The 26,031-nt window shown below is 32.9% G+C and overlaps 2 protein-coding genes across 7 annotated transcripts in view; one reads left to right on the top strand and one right to left on the bottom strand.

Moving 5' to 3' along the window:
* Positions 1-17,997, bottom strand: part of LOC148618614 (uncharacterized) — a 78,927-nt gene extending 60,930 nt beyond the window's left edge. For all 5 annotated transcript variants that reach the window (XR_015921396.1, XR_015921397.1, XM_088577688.1 and 2 more), the window contains exons 1-5: positions 17,860-17,997; positions 9,415-9,524; positions 8,988-9,062; positions 6,867-7,076; positions 324-3,096 (exon numbers count right to left, since the gene is read on the bottom strand). Coding sequence is in view for 3 of the 5 variants with exons in the window: in XM_088577688.1 (XP_088433814.1) it covers positions 324-3,096; positions 6,867-7,076; positions 8,988-9,062; positions 9,415-9,426 (3,070 nt within the window). In the remaining 2 variants the exon portion in view is untranslated. The remainder of the gene's footprint in view (positions 1-323; positions 3,097-6,866; positions 7,077-8,987; positions 9,063-9,414; positions 9,525-17,859) is intronic.
* The window catches only part of LOC148618613 (uncharacterized), a 13,631-nt gene continuing 5,212 nt past the window's right edge, over positions 17,613-26,031 (top strand). The window contains exons 1-5 of one of the 2 annotated variants that reach the window (XM_088577692.1): positions 17,613-17,717; positions 19,794-21,359; positions 22,440-22,583; positions 23,888-23,989; positions 25,858-26,027. In XM_088577692.1, coding sequence (XP_088433818.1) covers positions 17,708-17,717; positions 19,794-21,359; positions 22,440-22,583; positions 23,888-23,989; positions 25,858-26,027 — 1,992 coding nt within the window. In that variant the 5' untranslated portion in view covers positions 17,613-17,707. Of the gene's footprint in view, positions 17,718-18,010; positions 18,155-19,793; positions 21,360-22,439; positions 22,584-23,887; positions 23,990-25,857; positions 26,028-26,031 lie in introns of those variants that run through there. The other variant, XM_088577691.1, reaches the window with a different exon arrangement.

Here is a 26,031-nt window from a genome sequence, read left to right as displayed (position 1 = left end):
AACAAAAACTGATTTTAATATAATTCTTATTTTATTTGTTGTCTTTTCATACTATACATTATTTTTGAGAAACCATAATGTTGTTAAACAAACAAGTCTTAAAAAGTTACAATGCAATCAGGAAAAAAATGTTTTTCACCTCATGCATTTAGGTGAATGATACATGCATACAAAAAAAATACAAGAAGCAAAAAGTTAGTTTGTACATTTTCATCAAACTATTTTGATACATTGATGGATCCTTTGGTTTTTCAAGCTTATTTATAAAATACTTTGTTAATGAGTGATATTTCTGTTCATAAAAATACCAAATCTGATATTACCTTGTGTTAATGAGAAATATTGAGAGGATGTATCTCTATGTAGATCATTGTGTCTTTGTTCTGTACTACAGGCTAAGTTCTGAATAGATCTGCTGAATGTAGGTAAAGCCTTGGTTTCACAATATGAATGGCTTTTGAAGATCTGTACTCTTTCAATTCTTTCACTGTTTCTGTCCTGAGGCTTTTTGGAGTTATCCCTGAATTCCCTGTGTATTGCATTGTCTTCCTTGTCAGAAGATGGTGTTAAGTTATCTGTTACAAAGTATTTTTTTTTTCTATCTTCCATCACACACAAATCACCATTAACTGCTTCACTGTAATCTTGTTCATGCATCCAAGTTATATTCATTTCCATCAAGTCCTTGTTATCTGAACTATTTTTCAAGAAATGATCTTCAGTATTATTATATTCTGCAGAAACAACATCATCACAAGTTTCAGCCTTATCGTAATTTCCTATTGTTAACAGAGCCATGTGCTCTTTCTCAATGAATTCAGATTTATTTACTGAAAGTAATCCATCCTGATCTGCTGGCTTACCATCCATATCATACACATTTGTGTTAATACTATTGTGTATCTTGTAATCTGAAAAGTTAACGTCAACTGCACAAATACTGTTTTGTGACCTACTGTCAATACCAAATGAATCAGGGCTGAATTTCAGATCATTAAGTGATTGAAATCCTTGATGAGAGTCATCTGTTTGTTGTTGAATGTTTTTCTGTACAGCACTTGAAACAATATTGTTAATATTTTTATCTTCAAACTGGACAGTATCCTTTTTCAAATCAATACTACCTAGCACATCCAAAGTCTGTTCCTCATTCTGATGAGAATTTTGACAATCTGCATTCACCAAATTCTCTCTATCTGTCATGTTTTGACAATCAAAATCTATATTTTCCTTATTACATGACTGATTCTTATTATCCAGTAATTCTTCAGAACCTTCAGCTCTATTTGGTTGTGAAAGTTTATCAGAACAACTTCCCTGTTCACCACACTCATTATTTATGAGAGGTAATTGCTCAATCTCTTTATCAGTGGAATTTTCATGTTCTTGGTAGCATCTCTTAGAAATAGAGGTACATGTATTTGTCACTACAACGGATTTGTTTATATTCAAATGAGGTGTTTTGTCATGCTCAGTAACACTTACCAAGTCTTCAATTGATAGTAATTTATTTTGTTGGACTCTACCAGCAGAATCAGATTTGTGATAGTAGCCCAGACCATATCCAGTATCATTTTGTAGAAAGGGAGATAACTCATTAGGATATTTATTATGAAATTGCAGATCACCAACTGTTTCAGAACTACCACACCTTTCAATGTCCAGGCTACATGGAGTGTTACAGATTCCTTCATTAGGAATTCTGCATCCATTATTGTTATCTGTAATGCGCTGACTTACATTGCCTTGGACCAAGCCACAATTCTCTGAAAAGAACTGGTTTTCAGAGACATGGTCATTTATTTCAACATCAGTTGAAAATTTAGCACCGTTCTGTTGGCTCTCACTGTTGATTTTGATACAAGAGAATGCAGAGTTTGTACAAGGTTGACTTTCTCGATTTTGACTGTTGTTACTGTCTGTAGGTTTGTAAGTACTAGAAGCATCATTAATTTCCATGGTAACTGAGTCGGTATCAGAAACATGAGACAATGGTGAGAAGTTTATATTGAAGCTGACAGTGAAATCTTCAATATCATCCACATCACAGTCACCATTAGTTAGGATATCTATTGAGCTAGCATTGCATTCAGGTATAATATTGTAGCCATTGACATGTTCACCAGAATGTTCTCTAACATCAACAGGTTTTATCCTATTGATAGTTCTAAAAGGTGTGCTTACATTCTCAACTTCAGGGCTATATGTGTTTCCCTGAAGACAACTTTCAGAAATAGAACTGGTGTCATGCCCATGTAAACCGTGTGAATAATCTACTAATTTTTCAGTGATCTCCTCAACTGCATCAGCACATACATGTTTATCAGATGTTTTGGTCTCCTGTTTTACTGCAATGGTTTGGCTTTCTTTTTTACTAATATCTTTAGCTAGCAAGGTCATTATCTGTGACATTGACCTCTTTGAATTTATAGTAGAATGCTTCCTTTCTTCATTACTTGAACCTGTTAATTTTACATCAATTGTAACTGGTACACTTCTCATACTTTCTAAGCCTGCTTCTAAAGCTTCATTGTTCTGTCCTGAACTTTTCTCTGACATAGAACTCCCATCACTGTTCTGTGAGCTAGTAGTATCATAAATTTGAGATATAAGAGGACTAGATTTTGTAGATTTTGCATGGTTGTTCAGAGTTTTTAGCTTATTGCTATATGATGACCATGGAGAAGACTGGTTCTGAGATCCCGGTAACATGCATGGTGAGCTTAAGGGTCTAAAATTGGAATTTTGTGGTGTCTCCTTTGCCAGATTAGCTGAATGACTATTGTTCACAGGTGAACTTTGTTCAGCATGGTTAGATTGTTTGTTCAATGAAATTTTCGCCTCGTCAGAAGAATACAACCTCTTAGACAGTTTATCCTGTAAACCTGAGCTGTTAGGATCCAGATAATCTGTATTGTTAGTATTGTACATCTGACGAACATTTTCCCTCTGAGGAGATTTTAAGTTTCCAAGTTGTATCCGTTTCTTCTTTCTTAGTAAATCAATATAAGGTTCTCTTGTACTGCTTGCTTCAGTTGAAATAATTTGGCTCTCTTCTTTCAATGGTTGATTAACTACTCGTGGAGGTATAAATCCCTATAAAAAATACACATTTGATTTTATAAGTTTTAATATTAAAATGAACAAGACAAAATATAATTCTCATGAAAAATATAACAGGACACTTACAGTTACTTTCCTACAACCATGGCACTCTCTTGTTATCAATCTGCTGAACAATAAAAAGGATTGACAAAGCTATTGGGACATTTAAACTGCCCAGTTGCTATTGAAAGAGTTGATGACTTCTCAACTATGAATCTTTTCATAGTCAGCTACTGGTCATTTAAATCTGCAGTAGCTATCTGGGTTTTTCTATTTTTCACTGGTGAGGGGAGTTCAAATTTAATGAATTAGATTTTATTTCGTATTTTGTTGACAAGATCAGAAACATTGATTTAATTTTTTTTTAATATTTATTTTTATCTTAACATCACTGCATAGAAGTCTTATATATCATTATAAAACTGAGACCTCAATTAATGTTTACACCCTCCTTCATAAAACTGGAAGAGTCCTACTAAGGTCCCTTTTCAACCAAAACCACCGTTAAGGAACAAGTGTTATACAAAATGCAAACAGTTTGAGGTTCATATGAATTACAATTTTTGAAATAGTGCTAGGAGTTTATTAAGTGAATTCAGTGCTTTATAAAATACAAGGATTTCCATTGGAATTATACTGTTCTGGATTAACTGCACTGGTATTCATAGTCTAGGAATAAGTGTCATGTCTATGATAATTTTCATTTATGTTATAGTTTTTGATTCAGTACATTGAGTTTGATTGAAATTATTATTTAGGATTATAAGTGCAATGATTTTCTAGGAAATTTTAGATATGGATTAAGTGTTATTTACAATGAATCTTCTTTGGATTAAATGCAATTAATATGTAGTTTGGGATTTACGTGTAGTGCAATGTTTTTGATGAATTTTGGATTTTAATGCTTTAATATATATATATATATATATCTGGTCTTGGGCTGTTTTTCGATTTTTTGGGTTCTGGCAATGTTATTTTTAGCTTTAGAAACCACAATTTGATTTCATATGCAAACAAAGTGAATGTGCTTTAAAATGAGGCTATACTATACAGAGTTTTAGCAAAAATAGGGACTTGACAGCTGAACAAGATGCCATGAGTTAAGAAGGCCACAAAAAATTGTAATTTTTTTTAGGGGTAGGGTTCAATGCTCTGCCTCTAACAACAGCAGAATGGACCCATAGTGCTTCATTTCACCTGGTTTCTCTAGAATAATGTCTTTTACCACTCCCACGATGTCAACCCCATATACTAACCACTTCGGGTTTTACGTCAATCTGAAGCCAAAAACTGCAAAAAATCCTCATTTTTTTTTTCTCATAAGTGACCCCTCTGGGGTCCCCTGACCTTCCACTTACGACTGTAATAAATAATTTTTGGCTTAAATTGCCATAGTAATGCCAATCCAAGCAAAATAATAATAAAAAAAATTTGCCCTTCTTTTCTTCTTTTTTGTAAATGAAGTTCTGCTTTCCCCATAAGATCTTTTTTTAATCAGTTAATATCCCAAAACTTTGTAATTTCAAGGCAAATAGCTCCTAAAAGGAATCGGTTAACCCCTAAAAAAGTACAAACAAATCTTAATCAGTTTTCAAGATAGAAAAGGTCAATAATTAAAATCATAAAATAGTTAACTTTCAGTAAATATACATACTGTTAACCCTCCCTCTTTAGGAGGAAGACTCCCTCATTTTGGGTCAATCTCCTTCTCTGAGAAAGTCTCCCACATGGGAGGGTGTCATCCCACTTGTCCTGCATTTGTTAATTACAGGTAAAATATAGGTGAAAATTTGTAGGACAAGTGGGAGGTATGTAGTTATTAATTACCTGTTAATTGCTTGTTTATCACAACAAAAGATCAAAGGGAGCTATCTATAGTCTGTTTTAAATTGTGTGAAAAGGTATCCACATTCAAAAGGTAAAGTCTGTAAAATATATAAATAAAAGTCTAAAACTTTCATTTATATATTTTGCATTTTGGTTTACGTTTTGTATGGAGTTACCATTATAATGCTATTTTTTTCTGTGTAAACATGTAGGTTGCAAAAAATTACGCAAAATGTATCTCAATATTTTATTTCGTACATAAATATAACAATGAAAATAACAAATTTACATTTGCACTACAAATATCATTTATAAGCACTAATACATCACATTGTTTTCATAAAAAGTTCATTGTCACACAAAATGTTCATTATCACCTAACCAAGATGTATCAGATGAGAGGCGGCATCAGCATACTGCACAACTGTCATCTCATTGTTGTTTGATTTGATGCAGTCTGGTGTCTATATTGCGGTACTTTGCGTTTTCATGCTGGTAGTCCTCCGGCGGCAATCTGAATGATGTTTACTTCATTGACAGCTTGAATCTGTTTGATGTGTTTGATGAACGAGTAGATGTTTGGATGAGCAGTTTGTATCTGTTTCTTTATCTTTGAGTGCCATCCTTCCAAGTGATTTGTTGTTCTTGGTCCATCATGACTGAAGTGGTTCCAAATGTGGGGGTCTGACTGTGTGGTTACATAGTCGGTAAACGGAACTGTGTCCATGTTCACATCGGCATTGTCTACCTCGTTCAAGGCATTGAACCATACATCTTCTACACTTTCTTGCCATACAAGTGGTAATACAGCTGCTCTGCGTACTAGTGTTGTGATAGAGTCAATCTTACTGTATGCAATCTGTAGGCCTGTGTGTTGAGTCTTTTTCCAGGTAAGTTCTAACAGCACATCGCCAGTAGACTCTCTCTTCACGTCATGATTTTATCTGGAAACGGTAGTTGTTGTAGACAAGACTTCATCCACCCTTAGTGTTCTCTATGAATTCAACGTTTAACTGAGCATTAGCCATTTTGACTGATGAATTTTCCAATTTTCTCTATGCTTATATACATATACTGAACAGTATTCAAAGCCATGCTAATAAGATAATCATGTGAACATTACTTACTAATATGAATGAGAAAGGCCAAGCTCATTAAGAATATTAAAATAATTTTCAACTATTACCAAACTTAAGAGAATTAAGCTAAAGTGATATACCAAGCTCGTTATAATGACAACTTTCTTGAAGATGTGCTTAATTATGATGATTATAAGATTCAATAAGTTATGATGATTAAGAATAAGTTAGCAACATTTTCTTTTTATTTATTTATATTTTTTTAGAACTTTTGATCATATGTATATAATATCTTATAACATTTATTTATGTAATATTTTTTTTTATTTTGATATATACAGTAAGTTTTTTAAATAACAAAAATAAATTATTATTCATTATTTTTTTTGTACATTAGTTAATACATTTTTTTTAAATTATTGAATATCATTTTGCCTTTTTTGTTGTACTTTAGATTCATAGATTTATTGCCAATTAATGGAAAAGACTACAACACTACCAACACTTTATAAAAACATAATTATCTAATTAGTCAAAATAATTTTGCAGGACAAGTGGGATGTATGTTTTTTACAAATGTATGACAAGTGGGTATAAACCCATGGGAGACACAAATCTCCCCCTTTTTCACTAATTACTCCCCAAAATTTCCCACTTAGCAAAAAATATTACACAAATACTTGTATTTCTAGCAAAATTATCCTTTTTTTTCTACAAAAAAAGTGGTTACGTTTTATCTCCTTAGAAAAGCTGAAAATACGGAGATCTCCCTCTTTGAGCATTCAAAAGTAGAACAGGCATGAATATAAACTGTTTTGAAAACTTATCTGTTGCAAGTTTCTTCTTTTTCCTTACAGATTTTTTTCTCTTTAGACCTGTTCTGATTGGAACTCTAACAGAACAGGAGACACGCTGAACTGGTTCTGATATTGTTGGTTTGTCTGTTTTCTTTTCTTCTATCAATATAAAGTATCTGTCACTCTCCAACTGCTCGCCCAGGACTATAGCCTCAGGTTTAACATACATAGCATCCAGCTTGGTTTTATTATCATCGTACAAAACTGCCTGAAATAAGGTGTTACACAGTAATACAGTATGTTCTCAAAGGAAAATTGAAAAAAAGCAGTGAAACTGGCATTTCATAACTAATCAGATGTCATCCCAAATTTAATACAGTAGATTCCGCTTAATTGCATAGCCTATGTGCCAGTAAAAATTATGCAAATAACCGGGCTATTCTTATAACTGAAATTACGATTTTACCGGAAGTGTGAGTTCAGGTAAGACGACGATACTGTGGATCAACCAGGGATATCACTGTTCAACATTTCTGATCTGGTATTTAATTGTTATAGACCTTCACATTGTATTGTTCTTTTATCAATAAATAATAATATATATTGTGTTTATCTTGTTTGTTGACCTTCTTTACGTCGTGTGTATTTATAAGTAAAACCACGTGTTTCTCATCTATAAATAGTCAAGTAATTTCCTGACCTTTCTATGAAAAAAATCCCGTATTTCATATTTCAGCCAGGATTCAGTGAAATATTCATCAATGTTTGCAGTTTCTGGGCTTTTGAAATGGTCTGCGTTTTTATTCCTCTGTTCAATCACCATTGTACACTGATAGTTGTGTATTATACGTGTCATTGACCTCAATATATTCCTATGAAGTGTGAATAGTATGGGGCACCTTAGGGTATTTGAATTTCATTCGACATTGTACTGAATGAATGATGACTTTTAATTTTCGGTTGATATTTATGCCTAGTAACCCAAGCTCATTAAAAACTGTTCAGCTCATTAAAGAAAATTGAATTTACATTGATAATCATTTGTAGTCGGAAGAATTTAAATAGAGACAAAAAATACCCCAAGCCGAACCCCAAGCCGTATCTTAAGGTGATGTTTGGCATGTCGTCAGAAGTCATTGTTGACCTAGGTGCTTGTTTATTTTAATGCAATTAGAAATCATTTAAATTGTCTTTTATGTCCATTATGTTTTTAATCCATTATTAACACCTCCTGATTGATAATAACATAGTTTTTACAACAATAAATATGATTGACATATTTATGACCCGAAGGCTTAAAATAGAATTTAGGAAACCCTGTCTTTACCTTGATGACGCAAAATTCTCTATGCAATAAACCGAAATGCACCTGCAAGGCCTATGCAAATAAGCGATTTTTTCCCTAATAGAATAATAGGAAATGGTTTTGTGCAGGAGAAAATTATGCTAATAACCGAAATATGCAATAAAGCGATATGCGATTAAGTGGAGTCGACTGTATTTCAGATCTGCAAGGCCAAAAATCAGTACTGTAAATGTAAAGCACAGTGCTATTTGGTACAGGCTGTTTCCCAAAGCAAAATTATCTCAAGATCATGCAAAACTCCCCATAATCATAGTTTTCCCCAGCATTCTGTTCCCACTTGGTTTACTTTCTTCCCAAATCCAGCAAGGGGGGGGGGCACCTTTGAAAAAGAGTAACAAAATCATGGTTAATGTGGGCCAAATTTGAAGTTGGTTCAGAGGAGAAGATTTTTGAAAATGTAAACACCAACAAACACCGAGTGATGATAAGTGTGCAAAGAGGGTGGTTTATTGTGCCATCCTCACATGGCTACAAAAACAATCACTGTTAAAAATGAATACTGTCAAGACAAATGTTTTTGTGTTGCATTCACGCGTACAAAATATGTGGATAAAGATCACAATAAAATAAAACCAAACTCTGCTGAAACAAAAAGATTCCAGAAGTGAAAAAAAAAGAATGTGTGGTAAGATTGTCTATCTGTTACACCTTACTGTAAAGTGTGAATTTTGCAATTTTGGAAAATGACTGACAATTACAGATGACCACTTATATGGTGATAATAGATACAACTGTACCGCGACATGCCAAGTTTCTGGAAGGGAAAGGAATCCTATAACTTCTGAACTGTAAATGTTTTACTGAATCTCTTACCCTGTTACTCCTAACAGATAAAACACCATCCTGCCATGTCTTTGCTTTCTTGGTTTTCTGGTGTGTGTAAAGTACCTGTAATTGGCATTAAATTAAATGTATATGTAAGACACAGAATGATCAGTAAGATCATGTAATGAGAACTTATCCAACAAATTTATAATACAGATATAATTGAAATAAGTACTGGAATGAAGGTTTACATGTATCTATGTGTACAAATGAAATAGGAGAAATCATAAGAAAAATCCAGATTCAGTTCTGCAAACATCTGTCAGAGTGTGCTCACACACATTTACAAATGTATATTCTAGTTCTTTTTTGTGGACAGAAGTGATGTCAGAGTTTAACCATTCCAATTCTGTTAAAACTTACAAACCAGTAAAATGTAAATGGGTGTTTATTACTATAATTTTTAGTACATTACCACATATTCCATTATTTGCTTTAACTATAACAGAAGCATAGAACTGTAAGGTATATTTCATTGCTAACAAGTAGCCTTAAGTGTTCATTCTGTCAATGAAGCATTTCCACCTGAAAGAAATAATAATTGAAATTATTAAAACAAGAATGCTACGCGTAGCCATATGTCCCCCGCCGCAGTAGAAAGAGTTGAATTACAAATGTTTGACACTTGTATAAATAGCAGATTCAAAACTTATGTGCTTTCATAAGTCAATGTGGTGATTCAAGCAGGCATTCCAAAACAACAATGATGACAACAAAATGATTTGACTTATCCAAGAACAACTGGGTCCCATCCATATAAAAGCAACTTGGATGCAAGAGATGAAATAATTACCTTCAGCTACTATGTAAAAGATATAATCTTCTACTGGCAGGTCTTCATACAACAACAAAAATCAGCAAAAAAAGAACGTGAAAAATGAACAAAGTCCCATAACTCCCATAAAAATTGACAAACCAAAATGCAGTTAAGTATAATGAACTACATATGGTGACAAACAATCCTACAAAATTTTGAGGAGTTGCATCCACAAGCTTTGGATGCATGGACGGCACAACGCACAGACGGACATCATCATTTCTATGTCCTCACTCCGCGTTGTGACGGGGGACAAAAAAAGATCATAATACAAATGTACATGAACCCATATAAGTCATTAACCCATTTATCCAATGGTTTCAAGGTCGATTTTCTATTTATACTTGACATATATTCTTCATACCCTAATTAATAGAATAAAGATGAAATTATTTTATTTTAAGAACATATTGGATGCAAGGTCATTAAATGGATAGTATACATGTACATACAATTTATATAGAATGTTGCAAAATTACCTTAAAATTGCATATCAGAATCACTCAATATTTATGCACAACTTTTAACATCAGAATGTCCTTTACATACAATTCTAGGAACCAGAGGATATGTATATAATTATCTTGAAAAATGAAAAAGTTATGACAATTAAAAATTGATATTCCATGCATCTGTACAGATTTTTTGCCAACCAAAAACATATCGCAGGTAAGTGAACTCTCCTTGAAACAACTATATTCACAGAGTTGGACATGGTCGCTGTTATTCAATATTTGAATGAATGTGGGAGCATGTGTATAAAACAGATATGGAAGTGTAATGTAGTGATGATAATGGAACTACATGTTCTTGTATACACTTAATACCACTGACTTAGCATGAGTAGTTAATATTTAACTTAAAAGTAAACTTAACAAGAAATTTGATATTTCAAGGTCAATAGACCATGACTGGCTGGTATACATGTAAGCATGAAATAAATATGGAACTGTGGTATAGTGATGCTAATGCAACATAACAAATTTAACTGACCTAGCGTAAGTGGTTCATATCAAACTAATCTAATCAGAAAACTTCATATAAAATCTAAAAGTGGACACAGACGCTGGAAAAGCAATATCAAGGAATGCAGGATGGTACAACTATGGAATTTTCTCCTTAGGAATTATAAATTGATTCACTTAAACAAATCCATCATGAGTGTTGATGTTTACAATGATAGGTATTGATATTCTTGGTATTTCAATAAATAAACACATAGAATTAACAAGAAAGACAACGGACTCGAGCATAGAACTCATGAATAGCAACATGAACTGAACTTGGAAGAAGTCTGGCTCCCAGTGACTTACATACAAATGTAAGTACTAAAATAGAACAGTATATAATTGAAAAGTTTTTGAGTCTGTGTTTAATTCTATTTAAACAGATCAATATATCATTTGATAATTTTTTTAATTTTTTTTTAAATACAGGGATGACCATTTGATTCTGAAGTGGGCCTGGCTGTGGCAGATTTTGTAACATACTTTGACTTGAAAAATCTAAAAATAATTATTCTAGCCTCCTCCACATAGAAAATGAAAAAAAAAAATGCTTTTGCCGTCAAATTCTAGTATACATTATAATGAAAATAAAAAAATTTAACCGTATAGCTTTTGATAATACATTTTCTGATTTGCAATTTTTAAAAATTGAAATTCAGTCTTAACCAAATTTGCACACATACCCCCCCCCCCCCCTTGGTCATCCCCCAACTTCATGCACTATATTTTGAAGGTTAAAATGGCCAGCAGATCACAAGATTGATAGAACTAACAAGGATGCTTCAAAATTTATTAAATAAGACCTGGGATATATAAAGTTATGTTTTTATCTTTCCCTTTAAAGGCAATGAAGCAGTGACCCCATTCTTATATTTAAAGCTTTTTGGTCATTTAAATTTTTTCAAGCTAAAAAAAAAAAAAAATTTAAATAATAAGAGCAATTCATACCTAAAAAGATAACCAGATTTCTGTGAAATGAATTTTTACCTAAATCTGTTGGAAAATATAGGCATATGACCACATAAAACTTTCAAGTGCAGAAGGAGATAGCTCTCACAAAAGCCACTTTATTTAAGTACCTGTCAAACCATGCCTTATCAACGAAGTAAGTAAAGGTATCATACATTGTTACCATGTTTGACCAAAAAATTGCTAAAAAGAGCATATATTGATGAATGCTGTAAGATCAACTGAGTACCTAAGGCACAGTAAAATGATGGAATTGCCTCAAGTGTTTTTACAACTTCTGGAAATAATTTGGGCAGAGGTTCCCCTATCCCCTGATATCTTGCTGGGTCTGGGGGGAACATTAGCCCGCTATACATTTGCTGAGAAAAAAACATAAAATGAACTTAAATCATGGCTACACAACATTTTCATCATCACTCTTCAACTCAGGAGACCACACTATTTAAACCAAATATTGTTGAAATCAATTAGAGGGAAAATTGCAGCCATTTTAAAAATGTCCATCCATAACAAATTTCCCTCATCACCATTTAACCTACAATACCATTTTTCCTACAGAGAACAAAATTCGTTGGAATCCAAGCAACAGGTAAAAATGGCTGCAAAATGGCCACCTAAAACAAAATTTCAACACTGCCAGTCAACTCAGATTATCATGTTTATCATAAGGTGAGCATCTTAATTATTCTTCTATACATGTAGTTGAGGAAAAAGTTGCAAATACAGCATTGTGATCCACATAGGGATCAAAATGCTGCATTTGCAGTAATGACTGCCATATTTTTTAATGAGCTGTTTGTGCTGGATACCCTAAGAAATAATTATGCCAACTTTCATTAAATTTTCTGACATGGTGTCAGCAGATTTTCTGTGATAAAATAAATCTGTTTCAAGGACCATACATTTGTAATTCCTACAAAATGTACATCAAGCAACAAATCATTTTGAAAATTCTGGCATAGGACAATCTTCTGGTGGTAAAAAATAATACCCTCTGTCAGAATTTTACTAAATTCAGCATTTTGACCCCTAAGTTCTATTCTTAGTAACAGTGGCCAAGTTTCAAAAAATTCCAAATGATCAGTTTGTGAAGGATACCCTAAAGAACAACCATGCAAAGTTTCATTCTAATGGGTCGAGCAGTTTCAGAGAAGAAGTTTGATAAAAGGTAACGAAAACAGATGACAACGGATGCAAAATAATGACAATTGCTCGCATGGCCTTTAGGCCAGGAGTTAAACCATAGGCTCCAAGGAGCCTGAATCACTTACCTGATTAAATTTTGCCTTTCAAGGGCAATAAATTTAACAAGAAGTTGTACAACACAGTGTTCTAGGATTTCCATTATCCGTTACCCGTGGTAAGTGAGTTTTCAGGTCTGGGAAGTCCTTTTGGAGCCTTTGGTTACCCGTGGTGAAGTCAGTTTTAAAGTTTGGGTATGTTGAAAATGAGTCCTTACTTTCCCAACCTGTGGCAATTATTTCTGAATTTATTTCAGCAGAATTTAAGTTTTATTCTTTAGAAAATGTGATTGTTTTGTTTTGCTTTTTTTATTCATCACGATTCTATCGGCGCTTGTAATTAGATCTCTTTTCTTCCATTGAAGTCAAACACGATGATGATGCGAAAACAATAGTTTTTCCAAAAATGGTAATATAAGAAAATCCAGATTTCAAAATTCTTAATTTTGAACAGATTGATAGTTTCTTTCATCATTCTATATTTGTTTGCACATAAATATGAAATGTATTTAGGGGAGAGGGAGCACCTGAGTCTGAGAAGGGTGACTAAAGGGTAAAAAGCCATAACTATATAAAAGTTCCCATACATGTTTTTATCATAGTTTTGCCCAGCAATGTTTTTAAATACAATACTGAATGTTTGAATGGTGGGAAATTCAAAATAAAAATGGATCTCCATAGTTTTGGGTTCACATCCTCAAAAGAGGTAGAACCTCCCTCTTAGAAACCAAAACTTGATAAAAAGGAAAGGGATAAAATTTATGAAGAAAAGAGAAATCGTTCATTTGTTACCAACATAGAAGGAAGAGTTTCCCTGGGTAGAATATATTGATCCAAGCATCATAAAAATACATCACATTCTCTACTTCTTAGAAATGATTGAAAATGTTGAAAAAGGGCAATAACTACAACATGGCTTAACCAAAATTTTAATTTCTAGTATAGTCACTCAAGTTTTCCACTGTAACTCCACCAAACTAAAAACTGGGATAAATTGCTCTATTTCTATACTTTTCAATATTTATTTCTGTCAATTACTAAAACATTAAAATATACTCAGGTATAAAGACAGAATTAGGAAACTACAGACAATTTTTGAAATGGTGACTCACTGTGGAGATTGGAGACACTGTGACTCCACTCATAAATTAATATCTCCAGTGTGGAGAATGGAGAAATTAAAATTAGTGATGCCAGTAGTACTAGTGTATATATATACCTAGAGGATATGGTCTAGATTTTGGTGTCATCCTGGTTTGCATACATTTAATTACCATACTAATTAAATAGTTAAATAAACAAAAAAGACAATGGGTTCATACACCTTGAAGACCTATAGTTTGTTTTAAATATGTACAATGAAATGCATAATATTTTTTTTTTACCTGCAGAAAATATATGTTGGCATTCTGTTGAGTTTTGTTTTAGTATTGATTGCGTGTTTTATTTAATGTGTACATTTGTCTTTCATTTCTAATAATCCTATAAAAAATAAGTAAAACATTATTTTTTAATAAATATTTTAATAACAAAATCAACAACACAAGATAAGGGACAAGACAATTCATTTTCAGATAGCTTGAATCACAACAAATAAAATAAATAATTTGCATATACTAAGAATACATATACAACATTTAAGACCCATTGTATCAGTTGCAGCATTCAAATAAATATAAAATCAGGTTCAATTATCAGAAATGACAAAGCATGAAATATATTACAACGTTTGTATCATATAAAAGTTCACTAATTAAGATGCAGTAAGTGAGAAGCGGCATCTGCGTAGTCTATCACAGTCATGATCTGCTGCTGATATCTGTCTTTGAGTTGCTGTAGTTGTGTGTTGATGTGTTGGTAAACTGGTGTAGTGGAAGAAACATCCTTTGATGGTCACATCTGGAAATACAGTAGTGGCGGCGTTATTGGTGGCAATCTCGTAGTCGATGAATACAGTCTGAGGTTGAAGTACAATGTTGAGTTGGCGAGATATCTCTTTGATGTGGCTGTAGAATCTGATGTAGGTTGTCTGGTCTTTGCCTGGTAGTAAGCCAAATACTAGTGGATACATGGAACTGTCGATCATAGCATGGATAGTGTATAGTTGATGAAACAGTATGGTTTAATCCTGGTAGTTGAAAATATAAGCATGCGTTGGTGAATGTTGTCATCAGGCAGTAGAAATTGTTCCCCAGCAGTAGTTGTACACCATTTGTCTTGGAGGTTGATGTCTATGGTAGTTTTTGGTAACGCGGGTCTGGTCAGTGATCTCTGGTGGTAAAGTGAAGTTTTAATTGAGTAATATGTAGGTAGCTGCTCTACCATCTGCCTGGTATCGTCGTTCCACTCTGGTGTGCGTAGTTTCACTGCTTCCTCCTCGTAGATTGTTGGTACTAGTGTGACCTCGGATTTAGATCGGTCTTTCATTGTCTGTATTACCCTCAAGACATCAATTTTGGATTGGTTGCTTGGGTGGTTGTGTTGGTATCCATGTTTGACCAGATGGCCATCATGCGTGTTGACTGTAGCAGGACATGTGTTGATGACACATCGCCAATATATGCATGTGTTGCGTTGACTTCTGATGCTGTAGTGATACCCATCTAAGACTAAGCTGTCTTTGCCAAACTTGTTTTTAACAAATTCAAGTGCTCGTAGTTGTGCGAATGCCATTTTTACTTGGAAGCTTAACATTAAGGAATGTAATAAATTTCAACAGACATTAATTAAGGATAAACTATAAAACTAACTTTACAGTTTTAATTTTTTTTATTTCATTAAGTTCATAATTTATTATGTAAATAATTGTATTTTTGTACTATAATCCCAATATTGACAACATGTACTAAAATAAAATATTAAATAATGAAATATTTCATTTAAAACATCATCAAGTTTATTTTGATATTCTCATAACAATATCTTAAGATTTTAAGTACAATTCTTCAGGTAAAATACAGGTGCAATTAAGGTGACCAATAAAGAACAGACTATAATGATTAAAACAACAATTTCGTCTTTGTTTATTTAAACCTGTAATTAAATGTATGCAAACCAGGATCAAACCTAGATTTTGTACATTTACCTGGCCTGGATCTAAACAAAGGCGACCCAGTCATACACCCCCTCCCAATCTTAAAATTGGAAAAAAATGTTTTGGAGCCATGAAATTTGGATTTTCCCTCAAATTCTAACTCCAAATTTTTTTCCCTCCCTTTGTTCAGCATTCAATTCTACTAAGAACCCTAACCTGAAATCCCGGATATACCCTGTTTACCTTAAACTGATTTTTAAGATAATCTTGTTGGGAACATTGAAAATGTGTTAAGTTTAAACAAAGTACTGAAATCGTTGCAACATAAAACAAAACCCAGACAATATTAATCTACAACATGTAGTATGCATATTCAGTGCAATTCTAAGACTCAATCAGAGGTAATATTTGATAACCAATGAAATTTTATAAGAAGTAAAGCATAAATTAACTGATATATGTTTGTCTATAATTCTATAATTGTGTAGAAAAATTTTATTATTAGTTCTTTCTGAATTAAATGATTAAATCTTCATCAATATATACATGTAGCTCACATAACGTGAAGATATAGTGATGCTTCACTTTGACTGTTCAGTAATACACACCAAATGCACATCGAATGATTAGGCTTTCTAGTCATCTCGGCCAAAGAACATTTCGGCCACAGTACTTTTCGGCCATAGTCCATCTCGTCCATAGTCGTTTCCATCACGGTTTTCAATATGTATTAAATTAATATATCATTGGTTAATTAACATTTAATTGGCGTCATTATGTAATATATTTATGATTGTCATCTTTTTTTTGGGTGGTAAAGTAGTTTTATTACAGTTAAAAAGTGTCTTAAGTTATACGCATTTATATGTTAAATCTTTGACTTAGTAAAAAATGATTTATGGAGTAAAATAATATACCTCTTGCACATATTTAAGAGGACTCTGTATGTTAATTTTTAAAGTTTTTGTTGATGAGTTCAAGGATTTTTATTGTAGACTGGGCTGAAATTACAGGTGTAACTGATTTCAGATGCACAGTTTTCGGTGCATTTAATGAACTGTTTAACATTTAATTACATACTATAGCATAACCATTGTTTTAGTTAATATACTAGTAATTTAAATAAGAACATTAAAATTTTCTTGTATTTTAATCATCATACATGTAATGTGAATACAACACTAAAAAAAAAACTCTCTTTAAAACTCTACCAAAAATAAAATCTTATATTTGGCATTCACATCTCTTATTAAACGTTATAAATATTTTAGTACACATATCTGTATTGCAAAGGTGATGCTGCAAGACATAAAGGATATTTAGTGATAATAAATCTCCTCAATATCTATTATAATACCGTTTTTCTTTTAATGATTAATCAATTTATTTAATAAATTCTTACTTAATGCCCATCTTTATTTAACTTAAAAAAATTTTTTATACAAATTGGTGTAATATTTAAAGCAGAGGACAACATTCTAAAATGTGTGGACGAAATATACTGTGGCCGAGATAACTATAGCCGAAGTGACTATGGCCGAAACGACTTGTATCGATGATTAGAGAGGCCTGAAAAAAACAATAAACCGACAGGAATCATAGAGCGAATCAATTCTCCAGTCTAGCCATGGATACTGAAGATGAGGGGAGGTAAGTTTTTACATTGGTAGGTACCAAATATACATTCTGATTAGAAAAATATGAAATTCAAAATTTTGTAATAATATTATAAGTCCAAAAAGGACTTAAAATTGAAAGAAAAAATCTAAAAAAATACTATTAATATACTTACTTTGTCATACGTCCTCGATGCCAAGTTAGGCTTTATTACAAGTATAGCCACAAATCACTGGAAAGGCCATGAGAATCGATTTGATAAGATTCAGACGATGCCGCCAAAAAAGGTCAACAAAACCTAGCTTATCTCCCCTGATAGTCTTGGTCTGATGAGCGTTTCCATAAAGTGAAAGTAGAGGAAAATAAATAAGTTTTACACGTTGAGATAAATATGAAGACGTGGTGGTTGAAAACTCTTGTTTATCTTAAGATAGTATCCTGTGTATATTGTATTCAGAGAATTGACAATGGTATTTACTACATCTCGTCAGGGAAAAGTCACTTATGATAATCTTTATAGAACTCTGCCGTTGCTACATGTATTTGGCTGTTTATTTGCCAATTTTCTCAAATTTATTAGTTGAAAATAGGGTTACTTTGCTAAGGGTGTTCATTTAAACCACTGGTTAGATTTTGCACTTATTGATAAATGTAGTATAAAGTCCCTGCTCTGGTTATTTATGTATCATTTTCATTCTCTTTCCAATCTCCTTTATGGTTTTACATGCATTTGCAGTAATTGTCTGAATGTAAAAAAAAACCCATCTACATACACAATGAGATGAATGATCATATAAGGCAGGTGTAACCTTTTCTTATTTGAGAGCATGCTTCATCTAAAATGTGGTGGTTGTATAGGTTTTAGTCTGAATTTCCTCTGACCTTGCAACCCTATTCTTTTTTATCTGAATATTGATGTCGGGTTGGGATCAGAACGATGTGCCATACAAAAGTTGGAGATTCAGCAGTACCATGGAGTACCGACCTTCAACTGCTTATAATGACTGCCAAGCTGAAATTGTGCATATCACACCTATCTTATGAACTGACTATTTAGGTTTTTGATCACATAACAACAGTTATAGACCTTTTCGTGTTAACTGCAGCACTATCAATGAGCATACATGAAATATAATACCAGAAGGTAGGCCTTTGGATAGGAATAAGATTTTTTCATTCTGGAAGTGTATATTTAACATGTTCATCAAATACCACTGTAGTTAAGAAAAGTTTTAGAAAAATTATACACATGTAACCAAAAATAAATAACCTTTAATGCAAAATGCGCTTTTGTAAAATGCACAAGGCTAAGCAAAATTTGAGATATATGTGAATAGCCATCTTGCAAACCTATTCTATCTGAATGAATCAATAGTGTTGATCATACACAGACTTTATCAATTTTTACCGATATCTTCCAATTAGCTTGTGATGTCACTAAGTCAGTTTTGTACTGATACAAGTCCTGCATATTAATATGTAATCAAAGAATATTCTGTAAATATTTCTACGATCCTGGTTTTCTAAACACCAAAACATACTGTATTGTCAAGATTATGATTGCACAAATGTAAAAAGAGAAATATTTAAACAGTTTTTTTCACCAGCGGCACAAACACTCAACGGAAGTAGCCATTAGCTTTTCCTTTTACACCTTCTAGCTACAAATACCATTGTGCGTCAAAATTTTCTAAATTAGCTGACATGTTATGCCTCAATCTCTTCTTCTGTGTATTTCATAAACATTTAACAGAATAGTTTAGATATTCATGACTTGCATAATAACATAGTATTCTCCTTTAAGCACAGTGTTCTCCTCAGGGCCTTATATCATAATGGTATTTTGATGCTATTTTGATTTGATGTGATGCTATCTGAACTGACTTTCCTGTTACAAATGTGATGCTATAATATCAATGGAAAAGAGATGCTATCCAAATTGTCTAGTATTTGAATTTTCTAGGGAGATCACTGATTAGCTGCACCCTGTCTTATAAGTAGTAGTTCAGTTCATATTCATTCTTTCATGTTAATAGGACAAATTTTAAAAGAGCATGCAAATCAATGTTTAATGGCTATTTTGCATTTGTTTTATCTTTATATTTTTAGTTCTGAAACCAGATTTGCAACCTGCTGAAAAAAAGCAAAACATTTCATTAGTGATTGATCATCAGAATGTTCACGGTCTTCAGTTACCGAAAGTTCAACAGTCAGAACAATCTAATAATTTTTCACTGTTTGGACAAAATATAGTATCTAACAATTTAGACAATCAAGTCAACAAACCAGTACATGTAGATACTGAGCAAATAATACAAGTAAATACAAGTAGAAATCAGTTGAATCAGGAAACATTCTCTGAACAGGCAACATCCCGAGCAAACAAATCGAGCAGTCTGCTAAATCCAGACAAAGAACAGAACAAAACAGCAATTCAAGAAGGTTATCAAGAACAACAGCTAAACTTGATTAATAAGACTAGCAATAGAACAATTTCTAACAAAACTGACACAAGTAAGCAAATTGACCAACAGTTGAAATTAAGCCAAGAAAATGCTGTCTTAAGCAAACAGTCTCAAGTAAACCAAACACATTCTCAAACTGGTGAACAGTCTGGAGTGAACCAGACTGGTGTTGATGATGCTAGAGTAAATCATCAGGATCCAGCGAAATTAGTTGGTAATAAGACAGTTATACAGCTTTCACAGTCAAATAAATATAAGGCTGAAGAAAGTCAAGTAAGCCAAAGTAGAACTACGGTCAAACAAAGTAATCAAAGTGCTGATGTTAACCAGAAACAAGTAAGCCAAAATAGAACTGGGGTCAAACAAAGTAATCAAAGTGCTGATGTTAACCAGAAACAAGTAAGCCAAAGTAGAACTGGGGTCAAACAAAGTAATCAAAGTGCTGATGTTAACCAGGAACAAGTAAGCCAAAGTAGAACTGGGGTCAAACAAAGTAATCAAAGTTCTGATGTTAACCAGGAACAAGTAAGCCAAAGTAGAACTACCGTCAAACAAAGTAATCAAAGTTCTGATGTTAACCAGGAACAAGTAAGCCAAAGTAGAACTACGGTCAAACAAAGTAATCAAAGTGCTGATGTTAACCAGGAAAATGTAAGCCAAAGTAGAACTAAGGTCAGCCAAGGTAATCAAAGTTCTGATGTTAGCCAGGAACAAATCCAAGTGAATCAAATGAGAAAATCAGTCCGTGAGGAAGTAAATCTCTCAAGTCAAATTAACAAAACATCTCCATCATATTCCAATACTAAGATACTTCAAGGACAAACTAATGTGCAGAATAATTCTAATCAAGATCCTTTTGGAACAAGACTAAGTGTAAACCAGAAAATAAACCAATTAAAAACCAAATCTCCATCATATGATCACATTAATAAAGAAACAACATCTCAGCCTATGAATCTTGGAGTGTACCAATCTACTCGTAAACCACAGATATCAATGATGAGTAAGGATGAAACTGGCAGTACTACATTTAAACCCATTAGCAGTTCAACCACTTTTACCAAATTCTTTGGATTGCCATTGGCCAATTCTATGCACCAAAGTACAAATAGACCATCTCTTGAGAGTAGTACAGACCAACCTTACTCTGTGGGGACTCAGTCAGTAGACACCAGTGGTTCCTACTATGACTTTTTTAGGTCTACTAAAGGTAATAGTAATATTTCTAACCTCAGATGCCAGTCTATCTGAAAATAACCCAATCATTTTTTAACATATCACGAGACTACGTAGACTTTTTGTATCACGCTAGACTTCTTACAATTAGGCTTCTGGAACAGGGTTATGTTGCTACATGATTGAAGTCATCACTACAGAAGTTTTATGGTCATCATTATGAACTCGTGGATCGTTACCGTGTATCCATCTGCACCATGAAAACTGATTTGTTCAACATGTCATAGTTTTCCATCCTCTTTTGTTTACCCTGGACTTGACTTTTTATGAGCAATCGGCAGATGTTTCTACAAAAGCAGAGGACACCTACCCTAACGGTGCACCTGGTCCATGTGCCCAGTTTTTAGTGGAATCTGAGTTGCTCATTTACTTTTGTTACTTGGTATAATTTTGGTTGTTTTATGTTCTGTGTTGTGTGTGTCTATTTTCCATGTCTGGTCTTTGTCCTTGGATTACATTGATTTCCCCTAGAATATTGGTTCACTTCATTACCATTACAGAAAGTTTATCAGCCTTTCTCTGAATTCTAGAAACTTTGTCTTTTCATACTATTTGAAAATGTCCTCAAATTTAATGTAGCCATAAAAACCTGCTGAAATAAATTTGATCTATGTTTTATAAGATTAGAAGTAAACTAAATAAAAATGGAATGAAAAATTTATAATGACTTAAATCTATTTCAGATTTATGAAGATGGTGGGAATATTTTGTACACTACACAGGCAAAATTGCAACATATATTTTCATGTTTTAGAAAATATAAGAAGGACCAGAATGGTAAAAAAATGCTTTTGTGCTTTTAAAAATATGTGAAATCCTATGTTTCCAAAAATCATATGAAAAACATACTCCTTTTATATATGAAATCCTATTGAAAACATATGAAATACCATATCATTTTCATTAACCTGTTTTTCATGAAATAATTCATGAGTCAGAAACATGTTTTTCATTTGTTTTTTTTTTGTGGTGGTTCTAAACATGTTGCAATTGTTCCTGTGTAATCTTCTGAAAGGACTTAAATGTACCGTTAAACCTTGATTGTATATTACAGTGCCTGATGGTATTATAGACAATGACTACCTCTTACAGTGGGATGATACTGAAGAGGTAACAGAGGATGATGGTGAGGAAGGGGAGGAGGACGACAGACTCTGGAATGAGAATGTTAATCTAGATATAGATAGAAATGATGGAGGTAAAGTTGATGATTGGATGAATGAAAGTGAGAATGATCTGAAACAAGGCAATATATTTAATGATAAAGATTGTCTAGTTCAGTTTTCTGAAGGGTGAATCACTCTTCTGAGTTTTCTGCAGTCATAAGTTAATAAAAATTGAGTTCCTTTATTTAAACACATTTAAACCTGTGTTAACATTATTATGAATATAAGGAAGCTAATCTTTGATTTCCAGAGAATGACAGGAAGAGACTCAAAGATCCATATTGGGATGATTAAGTACCAGTCCACATAAAACCCAGACACTGCCAATGGTAGTGTGATTCATGGTGTAGAAAACCCCACCAAACAAACGATGCATCTTTAGTCAACATATGTTATACTTTCACAAAACAATAATCAATTATGCATTCAGATCTGCACTTTTTAGGAAATGGTTCATTTATTGCCCACTAAAATCAACCAAATGAAACCAAATGAAGAACAATAACTCTTGCAAAGTGCCAATTTCATGTACTATCTATATAATTTTTATCTCAAAAGTGCAACAAACTAATGAAAAACTAAGACTGGTTATGTGATCAGTAATGTTTCTGAACAAGAAGTAAAACTGAATTTGGTGGGTTTTTGACATGCATGAATCACCTTCTGTCTGATTTTTATATAGACTGTTACTTAAACACATGTATTTCATTGGTCAAAGCTTTAATAATGATGCAAGCAAATCTAGGATTTTGTTTGCATCAACAAAATTAATAGGGATACTGCAAACAACATACAGTAGGATATGTTAATAGGAGGAGTGTAGAAAGATCATATATTTTCCTACAATAGTCAAGATATTTTATTTTTACCCCAGGAAGCATTTCATAGTAGACAAGAGTAAATTCTACAAAATATAGTGTCAAATTCTAGATATCACCAAACCCAAAATATTTTGTCAAATGATAAACTTAGCTTGGTATTGAAAGGATAATTGTACGAATATTTTGGAATTGTATTCCTCATAGTATGTATATAAAGCCCTCACCAGCATTTGTAATATACCAGTAAAGTACTACTGTAGATAATATTCCTCAGTATTTTTGCAATAATTCTAAAGTACCAGAGAACAATGGTTAGGGAATGTAATTACATCTTATGACTTACTTATATTGTTTTGTTGAAGATTCTGCAACTAGTATTTTTTGCAGAAATTTATGAATACATTGAAACAATTTATATTTTAAATTAAAGAAATGACTGTATATTTTTAAAAGTTTCCTTGATGTCGATTATTACCCCTCCATTGATATCAGATGTTTTTATGTATTGTTTACAGATGGCATGACAGATGATCAGATGGATGCTGTAAATGGTGAGGAAGATTTTGATGAAGAAACTTTTAATAGTGTTGCCGATAAAACTGGAGAATTCTGGGATGGTCAGTAAACAATAATAAGTTCAGTTTTTGTGTTTAAAAGGATTTTACACTTATAAAATAATACTATAATAAACAAAGTTGAAAACAGTATCACTTACCATGTCCTGATACTGATAGACTCTTTTTGCTTGTTTCAATACAAACTTTTAACAAAGATGTTATTTTTAAACTCAAAAAGCCAAACTGTTCTCTTCTCTATGCCCATACACACAGTATGGCTTGATAGGCTTAGATTTAATTAAACCCACTCTACCTGTGGATTGTATTTAGACTTAGCCCTTCTTATCACAGCCAATCAAATTAGTTATATATTAAGATGCACATGCTCTTGGTTCCACTGCATCTAAATTGCATTCATATTAAAGAACTGGGGACCTTTTGTTGGTCATACCATACATGTTTCTATAGATGATGTTTTATCACGAAATTTGGTTTCTTTGAATACCTTATACAAAATATTTTGTTATTAGTAATGTATGTTTTTGACTGAGGGATTTGTCTATATTTGATATGAGTAAGGCACAGCCTACAACAGAGCATCACATACATTTTTCTTACGTTTGTTAAGGCATTGAAAAAAGGACGAAAACTGAAAGGGGCGAGGTAGGATAGGTATAGGTATAGGTTGTCCATTATTTTTTTAAATAATTTAGTGTACAGGTCTGGACACTGAAAATTTATTCTTTTTATTTTTATGCCCCAGCTTGTCCGCCTATCTCCTCCTACAGTTTTTGAACTACATCTAAAATATTTTACAGGATATTTTCACACATGATGAAGGTGTGCAGGGCCAAAGGATTTTTATCTTCGTGAAATATTACAGAAATTGGTGATAGTTAGACTTAGTCATTTTCATCAGAAATAGGGCTATATGACTTGTCCGGCTATCTCCTCGTACAGTTTTGAACTACATCTAAAATATTTTACAGGACATTTCTACACGTGATAAAGTTGTGCATGGTCATAGGATCTTGATTTTTGTGGAATATTATGGAACTGGGTGATAGAAGGACTTTGTAATTTTTGTCAGAAATATACCCCAAGCAACAAAGTTAGGGATTTGTTTCTGGGGGTATTAACAATTTTTATGTGTCTGTCAGTCCATTCCGTTCATCAGTCCTCTTTTTCTCATTGCAAGTATTTTTGCAATGCTTAGCCTAACATACCAAGTATTTACTGCATCAACAAACAGTACATAACCTTTCTGAATCTGCAAACCATGTCTTCATACAAAAATAAGCATGTTGTTTATTTGGCAAATCTAGTGAGCGGGGGCATCATTAGTGTTTTACAGACTTATTTGATTTACGAACAAAAATCTCTACTAACAAATGACACGGGGGCACCTGTGACAAACAGGGCTTCTAGTTTCTTTGTTTTTGAATTGCATCTTTTAATTTTAAATCTGTTTAAAGGCTACTTTCACTCTGAATTCACTTCCCTGACCTACTTCTGCAGGTCTGTCTGATACCTATTCCATTTTGACTGAACTCTTATCGTTAGCCTCGCATTCCATGCTCGGTACTATTTACAATATACTCTTACTAAGTACATAAATGTCTTGGTCATGTCTTAGGTCTAATTCATGAGCAGATGACTGAAATGCTGTGTGTGTGTTCTATGAACATGTCAAATCTTTGAAATAGACATGGAAGGTTTAGTTTTAATTTATATGTAAATAACTGATTTGAAAAATACTAAACAAACTTTTTATTACACCAAAGTTGTTTCATATTACATGTACGTCTAAAGACAATGGGAGATTGTTTACAACAACCTGCAATATATTTTTAATTAATATTGTTCTGTCCAATGAAATATGAACTGTAGCATGGGTTGACAAAAGTGTATAATATTCTGTTTTACAGAACCCATTTACAATAAGAATCCATTCATTAAAGATAAGTTTATAACCAAGAAGCTCCAACCAAAGTCATTAAATAACAACAATAGTATGATGGGATTCTACAGCTGGGTGCTGTGTGTTACTATCCTGTTAATGATTGTCTTTGCACTGTTTACACAACAGAGACCAAGGGTAA

Source organism: Perna viridis, chromosome 4 (assembly GCF_037379345.1).
Source record: "Perna viridis isolate PV_CMFRI_1.1 ecotype Kerala chromosome 4, ASM3737934v1, whole genome shotgun sequence".
Classification (NCBI taxonomy): Eukaryota; Metazoa; Mollusca; class Bivalvia; order Mytilida; family Mytilidae; genus Perna; species Perna viridis.
This window is presented reverse-complemented; position numbering and strand designations above follow the sequence as displayed.